This window comes from Suricata suricatta, chromosome 3 (genome assembly GCF_006229205.1).
Source record: "Suricata suricatta isolate VVHF042 chromosome 3, meerkat_22Aug2017_6uvM2_HiC, whole genome shotgun sequence".
In the NCBI taxonomy this organism is placed as follows: Eukaryota; Metazoa; Chordata; class Mammalia; order Carnivora; family Herpestidae; genus Suricata; species Suricata suricatta.
Window position 1 is genome coordinate 44,735,205 of NC_043702.1, and position 9,761 is coordinate 44,744,965.

The following is a 9,761-nucleotide window of genomic DNA, read 5'->3' on the forward strand; positions in this document are numbered from 1 at the left end:
TAGAAATCAGCAGGGCCTGGCTCTAACTAGTCTTTCCAATTTATACCCATTAAAACTTTAGTTCAACTGAATAACAAATTCAATTAGGGTGCCTGCAATATCCTCACTCTGCCTTAAACACTCAGGGTGTATTAGGGTGGCCCCTTACATCGGATTACTTACAACATAAAATAGATGCTCCATCTCCAACTGTGGTTGAGATATTTATATGTAGGAAAGTTACAAGGTGGCTCCTGATTATGCCTGAGTCTCGGACACAGTCTAGGAAAGGAGTCTGTGACAAATCAGAGTCCTGACCATGCTTGTCTGGCAGAGGTGGGTGCCAGATTCAGCTTCACTGATTTGCTAAACTACAAGAAGGCGATTCATCTCCCTTTTTATGTTAAAATAACCAAAATAGAAAAAGGTTTTTGGATGAACTGTCACAAATTTTGAGTTGACAAAAAATTTAAATTTTAAAAAGCTGTCAGGCAAATTAAAAAAAAATAGGCTAGGTTTGATTTATAAGCTGCTAGTTTGCAACTTATATGCAAATATCTGTTCATCCCATTCCCTGTCCTCAGATTCTCCTTAGTCCTTTGAGTTCAGCAAATAGCATTACCATCTCCACTCCCACCTAAGATTAAAACCAATGACTGAAATTATTTTTCTGATCTTCTCTAGACCATAGTTTGTCCAGCTCTGTTAACCTCATTTCAGTTTTTACTGAATCTCTTGTGGTAGCATTTTCATCATCCCTACCTTAGTCCACTCTTGCCTGAGGGATTTTCCTAAAACATTGTGTGTGTGTGTGTGTGTGTGTGTGTGTGTGTGTACGCGCGCGCGCACGCAGTGTGTATTTTAATGTAGCATGCCTCCTTAGAAACTTCTGATGTGTTCATTATTACCTAACATAAGTAAATTAAGTCCATTAATACAACATTAAAGGCCTTTCATGAGCTGATCCAATTGAATTTTAGCATTCTGATTCTTAATTTCCTAGTTTACCCTAGTTACCCTAGTTTACCTCTATTGATCCCAGGTTCTCCAGGGAAACAGAACCAGCAATTGGCTTACATAGATTACGGAGGCTGAAAAGTTCCAATTTCTTTCTTTTTAATGTTTCTAATGTTTATTTACTTTTCAGAGAGACACAGAGAGCATGGGTAGGGAAGGGGAAGAGAGGGAGGGAGACACAGAATCTGAAGCAGACTCTAGGCTCGGAGCTGTCATCACAGAGCCCGATGTGGCTTGAACCCATGAACCATGAGATCATGACCTCAGCTGAAGTCATCTGCTTACCAGCTGAGCCACCCAGGAGCCCCTGGAAAGTTCCAATTTCTTCAGTCAGCAAGCTTGAAACAAAAAGAGTTGATGGTATAGTTCCAGTCTAAATCCAAAGGCCTAAGAACCAGGAGAACCAAAGGCTTGAAAGATTCTCAAGGAAAGGGGGTGAGAGAGAGAAAGAGAGAGAGAGAGAGAGAGAGAGAGAAAATGTATGCATGCAGGAACATATGTGTGCTAAGCATATGGCTGGACACATGCTGAACATCTGACTACAGCAGGAAGGAGATGAGGACTAAAAGCAGGATGAAAATAGAGAAAAGGAACAGAAGAAAATCAAAGAATTATCCTGCAAACAAGCATCAAGTGTGATTTTTGTCAAAACAAGTTGAGTAAAACTACATGCATTCTACTCAAATACAGAATCAGAAGACTTTTCCCAAAAGAGACACTATGATTCACTGATTTCTAAGCTGAGGTTGGAAAGTTTCGCAAATGAATCTGCTACTACAAGTAGAGTTACTGATAAAAAGTCAGTTACTTTTGCATATTTGTCTTAGAATTAAATGAAAACTGGAATTAGAATGCTTTTAAATGATATAAAGTGATAGTTGTTTCACTTTAAGAAACATTCTTTTAATACATGTTTAATTTATTAATGTCATATTCAGATCCACATGAAAGAGGCACTGATTATAAGCCATGCTTAAAGAAACACAAGATTTAGTGTAATCAAAGATGAAAGATAATTTTGTAAATTAAACCATTTTTACTTAAATTATGCTTCTACTTTGGCATATATTACAGAAATCATGATTATATGACTAAAATTCTCTGGATTATTGTCATGAAATCTTTCAGAAAATATATTATGCGTATTTCCAAATGTTAAATGTATACCCAAGATTACTCACAAGTTTGAGTCTTAAAGTTAATGTTTAAGATGATACTGAAAATATACTGTGTTCTTGGAGTTTTTAGTGCTTCCTTACTTCTTCTGCAGTCAGAGAATTAATTGTAAAGGCACTTTATAATTTTGAGTATATAATTCACCATTTGGCACCAAATATGGTGGGTCTTCAGGTTGTGCTTTAAAAATGGTCCATCATATAAAATTTAAAAAATATATACTAATTTGTTAAACTTCAGGGACTATAATATCTTTCTAAAAGAATCTGCTGGGTTGACAATAATATCAGATACATCATGTCTGAAACCTATGAGGTCTGGGCAAAGAGAAGATCCACTGGTCTTTCTGACTGTATTAATCAGAAGTGGGGGCACTGGTGGAAGACAGGATGTGGTAGCTGAAGTCCCAGAAACTGTGGTTGAGAGCTGAGAAGGCTGTGAGGATGCTGAAAAGACACTGAGAATGACAAAGGTGCTAGAAGGATTTCAAAAGCAATCACATCTAATAGATAAATAATGTTCTAAGGCACAATTTGCCTAGAATATCTTGGTGTTTGGAGAGATACAGGAAATGAGAAAAGGCACGAAAGATAAGTTTGGAGTCAGTGTTGGTAACTGGAAGGAAGGATGCACGACTGCTTAGGAAGGAGAAATGCAAGTGTATTGGGAGGCTGGGAGAATAGAGAAATGAAAGTGATAGGAGGTGACCTTCACAGAATGAGCTAATGAACACTCCAAAGAGCCAGAACCTAGAATTCTTCCATTCATCATTTTTTCCAGTAGCACTGGAGTTTCCAACAAATCTATCATCCATCCATCATTTATCTAGGGATATTATAGTGCTCTTTAATAAATATTAGAAATAAAAAAACTGTTTTGTCTATGAAAAATAATATTTTAATAATATATTGCCATATTAGGGTGCCTGGGTGGCTCAGTTGGTTGAGTGTCCAACTTCAGCTCAGGTCATGACCTCACTCATGGGTTCAAACCCCACATCAGGCTCTGTGCTGACAGCTCAGAGCCTGGAGCCTGCTTCAGATTCTGTGTCTCCCTCTCTCTGCCCCTCCCCTGCTCACCCTCTGTCTCTCTCTCTCTCTCTCTCTCTCTCTCAAAATAAATCAACCTTACAAAAACATTTTTTTAAATAAATAAATACATTGCCACATTACACAAGAAAATCCTTTAAGTAATAAGCAACTCTATAAAAAACTATTACTGCATTCCTTGCTGAACATGCTATTAGAGAAATGTCGTTGATTATTAATATAAATTATTTAACATTTGAGATATAATTTTAATTTTGTTTGCAGTAAGCAAATACAAAGTTTTATTCCATTTACTTTCATAGCAAAATGATATACACTATTTGATTTAATCTCTCACTGTCATACACGGATACACCCAATCAAATATACACTTATCCAACAGAAGATAGAGTAAGGTTAAAAGTTGAGTTTTATCTATAATGTCAAATAATTTATATGTGGCTCAGGTATTATCCTAATCCTACAAAAATATTGCAGACAAACCCGTAAGATTACATTTATAAACTTGGATACATTATTTACAGAGCAATTCTGAAATCCAGAAGTGAGTGTGAAGGAGCCATGAGTAATACATGACACAAACTCTTTGTGTAAGGACCAATGACAGCTTTATGGGCTGATTATGTTATCTGTAGTCCCTAAAATTATCTTTAGAATAGAAAAGGGATGTTTTCAATTATGCCTGAAAGTATTAAATAAGTATGTTTTTTAAAGGAAAAGAGAGAAAAAAATTTCCTTAAGTTAATACTAATATATCATCATAGGCTGTTCAGGGAACAATTGTGTCAGAAAATGTTTTGAGCTGGCTTTCTATATCCATGACTTAAAATTGTATTGGTAATGTTAATGAACAGAGGGTGCATCAGACTTTCCCTATGATGTCAGCATATTATCTTTGCTGTGGCTTTTAATATCTGAAAGAAACTGATTTCAAAATTATTTTCACTGCCCATCCACTATAAAAAGTATGGTGATGATTAATAAATTGATCCTCAGTGGAAATATAATTTCCTGTGATACTTAATAAGAGAGCATTAAGAAAAAAATATTAAACACCTAAATTTGTCAAGATTTCAGTTTTAATCTATAGAATATAAACCTAATGAAAAATCTGCCATAGCTTCCCCAGAGTTACATATTATAGATTTTCAAATATATGTGAATTAAATAAAATAAAAATTTCTAAGTCTGTCTCTTTTGTTCAGACTTTTATGACATGATAATTTGATACTGGACTAACTTCTAACTGAGGGATTGGCAAGCCTTCTCTGTAAAGGACCAGACAATACACATTTTCAGCTTTGTGGGCCATATGGAGTCTTCTCAAATGCTCAACTCTGCTGTTCAAACATGAAAATCATATATAAATCAATGAGCACGGCTGTATTTCAGTAAAACTTTACTTATAAAAACAGGCAGTTAGTCAGATTGCACCATGGGTCCTAGTGTGCCAACCCTTGTTCAACTGGGGTTTCTGTCTCCATTTCTTCCTGTTTATATAATTCTGATCTTGTGGTTAAAAAGTATGACCTGAGGTACACTGGGGCACCACACTAAACTCAGTGCATCATCCCTTAGCATATTTTACATTTTCAAGGGAAAAATAACATTTCTTAAAGGCCATGTGAACTATTACTATTCTGTGGCTCAGATATAATGACTTAATAAACAGAACCATTAGGTATTTTTTGGCCTGTGAGGGCCTTTAAAAATTATTGAGATATGTAGGGACCTGGAACTGAGACCATTTGGGGATCTCTATTCTATCCTAGTTTTTCCTTAAGGACACATTTTCTTAAATTATCATTTCAACATAATTCTCTGCTGCTCCAAAGCCCTCAGTAACTTCCCACTGACTACAGCAAAATGTAAAAAGCAAAAACAACCAAATAAACTGTCCCATTCATAGATCTCTGTCTTCACACAGAACCATAATTCAAGATTAACTAAAAATTAATCCAGGAAGTCTTGACATATGGGGTTTTTTTAGATAGCTATCAGTAAAGACATATCACAAAATCAAAGGAAGAAATAAGCAAAGTATAGTTGAAGGCAGAGTGAATATATCAATATGATCTATAGACAGATTTAGGAAATTCCACACAGAGACCAGAGAAGGAAGTGGGGTACATGCTAAAGAGAGCACCAGCTGGCACATAACATGTGCCCAGGAATGCTCTGTTACATCATTGTACCAGAGCGCCAATGCTTGACGGACAGTGCTGGATTAGCAGGCTGGGCCCAGTCATGAAGGAGACTGTGTGCCATACAATAAGCTCAGGATATTATTATGTATGTAATGAAGATAAACTAAATGTTTTGAAAGGTCAAGTTCTGCTTTTGGATTGATGGATAATTAGAGCAATAATGGGGAAGAAGAATTGAAGACTGAAGATGGAATCAGGAAGAGAAATGCAAAATCAAAATCGAAATTAATGAAGTCTTATGTGCTCCTGAATGGCTCAGTCAGTCAAGTGTCCAACTTCAGCTCAGGTCATGATCTCACAGTTTGTGAATTCAAGCCCCATGTCGGGCTCTGTGCTGACAGCTCAGAGCTTGGAGCTTGCTTCAGATTCTGTGTCTCCCTCTCTCTGCCCCTCACCCACTTGTGATCTGTCTCTCTCTGTCTCTCAGAAATAAAGAAATGTAATTTTTTTTTTTAAATTAAGCCCTAACTCAACTGTCAGGCAATATCCTAAGCACTTTACATATATTTACATCTACTCCTCAGAATAAACTTGTAAGATATGTAGTTTGACTTATTTTTTTTTCTATTTTAGTCTAGAAAACTAAGGCACAGAGACATGAAAGTTATAAAGTAGGTAGTATAATTAAAAACAGAACCCAGGTGTGTAGCCCCAGAACTCACATCTTAAGAACTATTCATTTACTTTCAGAAATGTAAATGAAAGATGAACTAGGGCTCACCTATGATAGTGGCAACGGTACACAGAGACTGGAAATCCAGAAACATTCAACTGGTTGGACTTACTGATTAATCCCAAATGGAAGAGATTTCTGTGATGTTCCTCAGTTGTCAAGCTGTGGTAATTATATGAATAGTGAGTATACAAGAAGAGTAAGAGTTTGCCTTGAAGAATATCTGTTCAAGATTAAACATGCTGAATTTGAGATGCAGATAAATCCAGGGCATAGAAATTTAGGAAGATGTTTTATAGATAGCTCAACAGCTCTGTCAAAGTCTGATCTGAAGTTACAGATTTCAGAATTACCAGAATTGTGAGAAATGGTAACATGTTACTGAATTGGTTCTTATCATCCAGACAGAGTGAATAAACTGAGTGAGAATCCAAGAGTGCATTAGCATTAAAAGGGCAATTAAAGCAGAGGCAAAATGACGACTATCGGACAGGTCTTCTAAGAACCTCCTTGTTAAACCACCTCTCCCTCAGCTTCAACATCCATTTCTAGTAGGACTAAAAAATGTCTAGCATATCCACAACTCTTTTTTTTTAAGTTTATTTATTTATTTTGAGACAGAAAGAGAGAGAGAGAGAACACAAGCAAGGAGGGGAGGGGCAGAGAGAGAGAGAGAGTCTCAAGCAGGTTCCATAATGTTAGCACAGAGCCCAGCATGGGGCTTGAACCCACAAACTGTGAGATGATGACCTGAGCTGAAATCAAGAGTCAGACGCTTATCCAACAGAGCCACCCAGGTGCCCCTCGGTATAGCCTCTTAAACACCTACTAAATTCTTCTGTAGTATTGATCCTTGTCCTAAACCCATGTTTGTCGTTACATTATGTGTATCATTTTTTATTTGCACAGACCAACTGCTAACATCAATATAAAGTGAAAGAATTAATTGCTAGCATTTCATTTTAAAGCTACAGAATTCTACATCTCACATTTTTAAAAATTATTTGGCATATGCACCAAAATTTATTTATAAGGCATTTTGCTATTTAAATCAGTATAATATTCTAGAATTTTCCTTTTACAATAAAAACCTAATTAGCCTGCTTCCTCTTTAAATGGATGCTAAATGATATACCTAAAGTGTTTTAAAGTTTTAAAATTTTATTTTTAATGTTTATTTATTTTGAGAGAAAGAGAGAGAGAGAAATGAGCAAGCACAAGCAGAGGAGAGGCAGAGTGAGAGAGAGAGAGAGAGAGAGAGAGAGAGAGAGAGAATCCCAAGCAGGCTCCATGCTGCCAGCACAGAGATTGATACGGAGATCAAAACTCACAAACCATGAGATCATGAACTGTGCTGAAAGCAAGAGCCAGACGGCTAAGACACCCAGGAACCCCTAAAATGTCTTAACTTTTTAAGAAATACATGCTTGCTCCAGATGGGGAATCTTACCCACACTCTTGTTCTTTATTGGATAAGTTACATTTTTAATGACTAAAAATCTTGCAGTGCCTCCTATTATCTTTCCTAGCACACTTGATAAGAGAGCAGTAGAACAGCTTGAGGTGAATGCCAAATGTGGTGTGTTAAGGTCTTTGGCATGAAATCCCTGAGATGAGTTTTACTCTTATCTAACAAGAAATGCTGATTATTGTACTTTTAGATTTACCAAATGATGAGAAAATAAATTCTCTGCTATGTTATTAAGCTGTGTTCATTTTTGACTTGCTTTTTAACTTTCTTTTTAATCTAAGGTAGTATATAAAACATACTATATAAAACACCATTTGTCTCAAATTGTCCTGTACCTTAAACCTACTTGGTTCATGTAATGATACTTGTGGGGTGCTGTTCCCAGGATCTTTATGGAAATAAAAGTAGAAATGTGAGTGTTTTTCTTTAAACAAGTAAAAAATAAAAACACTATTACTGAAAACATTTTTGACACTAATTGTTATGGTAATTATAAGTTAGTTGAAAGCTGTATATGTTAAAATCTAATTTTCAAAGAAATAAGTTTACTTGAGGTAAAAATTCACTAAATGCTACATTTGACAATTTAGATACATTTCAGAATTTAAAGCCAGGGTCATCATTATTCAAATAGCATGTAAGCACAGAAATTGTATATGTGTGTGTCCCAGATGCTTCTATATATATATATGTATGCATGTATATTATATAGCATTAGTTATCATGTATATATTATGTAAGATGTATCATTTCTGTATGGCACATATTCATCTACATCACTAAGATGTATGATATCTCTTGATATCATATTTTTATACTGCACTGTTCCATATGATTTACACCTATTTATTTAATTGGAGTTGTCATGTATTCCTTCAAAAATGTAAGGGCATATAAAGTAAATATTATGTTTCCCATTTTGTACATGAGGAAATCCAGTAATATAACTTGCTCATGCTCATAGTCATCACTAAAATTCAAACTGTTCTGGAAAAAAGTATGCATTCTTTCTACCATGCTATTTTGCCTTTTTAAAAATGTCATAGCTTATCATTTATTTCCATTTAATTATTTTTCCTAATTTCTTAATATGATCAATGAGTGGCTCATACACCCTAAGTTTTAAAAGTAGGAATAAAACACTTTTGATGATTCATGTTAGGTTAAGAATTTTACTCATGGGGGCCCTGGCGGCCAGTCCTGTCTGCGCCTCGCCGGCCTCGGAGCTGGCAGACGCTCGGGGGACATGGCGGCGGCGGAGCTGGCTGTCCCGGCGCTCCCCAACAGCGGCGGCGCAGGGGCGCCGTCGGGCACGGTCCCCGTGCTCTTCTGCTTCTCGGTCTTCGCGCGGCCCTCGTCCGTGCTGCACCGCGCGGGCTATGAGCTGCTCATCCAGCAGTTCCTCAGCCTGTACGGCGACCAGATAGACCTGCACCGCAAATTCGGAGTGCAGCTCTTCGCGGAAGAGTGGGGCCAGTACGTGGACCTGCCCAAGGGCTTCGCGGCGAGCGAGCGCTGCAAGGTGCGCCTCGTGCCGCTGCAGATCCAGCTCACCACCCTGGGAAATCACACCTTCAAGCACTGTGTTTTTCTGCTGTGATATGCAGGAACGACTCAGACCAGCCATCAAATATTTTGGGGACATTATTAGTGTGGGACAAAGATTGTTACAAGGGGCCCGGATGTTAGGAATTCCAGGTATTGTAACAGAACAGTACCCGAAGGGTCTTGGAAGCACTGTTCAAGAAATTGATTTAACAGGTGTAAAATTGGTCCTACCCAAGACCAAGTTTTCAGTGGTATTACCAGAAGTAGAAGCAGCATTAGCCGAAATTCCTGGAGTCAGGAGTGTTGTTTTATTTGGAGTAGAAACTCACGTGTGCATCCAGCAGACAGCTCTGGAACTAGTTGGCCGAGGTATTGAGGTTCATATTGTTGCAGATGCCACCTCTTCGAGAAGCATGATGGACCGGATGTTTGCTCTTGAGCCTCTTGCGCGAACTGGGATCATAGTGACGACGAGTGAGGCTGTTCTGCTACAGCTGGTGGCAGATAAAGACCATCCAAAATTCAAGGAAATTCAGAATTTAATTAAGGCGAGCGCCCCGGAGTCAGGCCTGCTTTCCAAGGTCTAAGGACGTTTGAAGGACTGGTCTCCTCCGCATCAAGTGACAGGACTGTAAGCCCAG

The 9,761-nt window shown here is 37.5% G+C and overlaps 1 protein-coding gene and 1 long non-coding RNA gene across 4 annotated transcripts in view; one reads left to right on the forward strand and one right to left on the reverse strand.

The window, feature by feature from the left end:
* LOC115286439 overlaps window positions 1–9,761 on the reverse strand; it is a 444,475-nt gene that overhangs the window by 406,203 nt on the left and 28,511 nt on the right. The gene's annotated exons all lie outside the window — the stretch shown is intronic.
* LOC115286437 (isochorismatase domain-containing protein 1-like) lies at window positions 8,771–9,755 on the forward strand. The gene is given in 2 exon segments (XM_029932960.1): window positions 8,771–9,138; window positions 9,140–9,755. Coding segments are annotated over 2 exon segments (888 nt in total). The 5' UTR covers window positions 8,771–8,818; the 3' UTR covers window positions 9,708–9,755.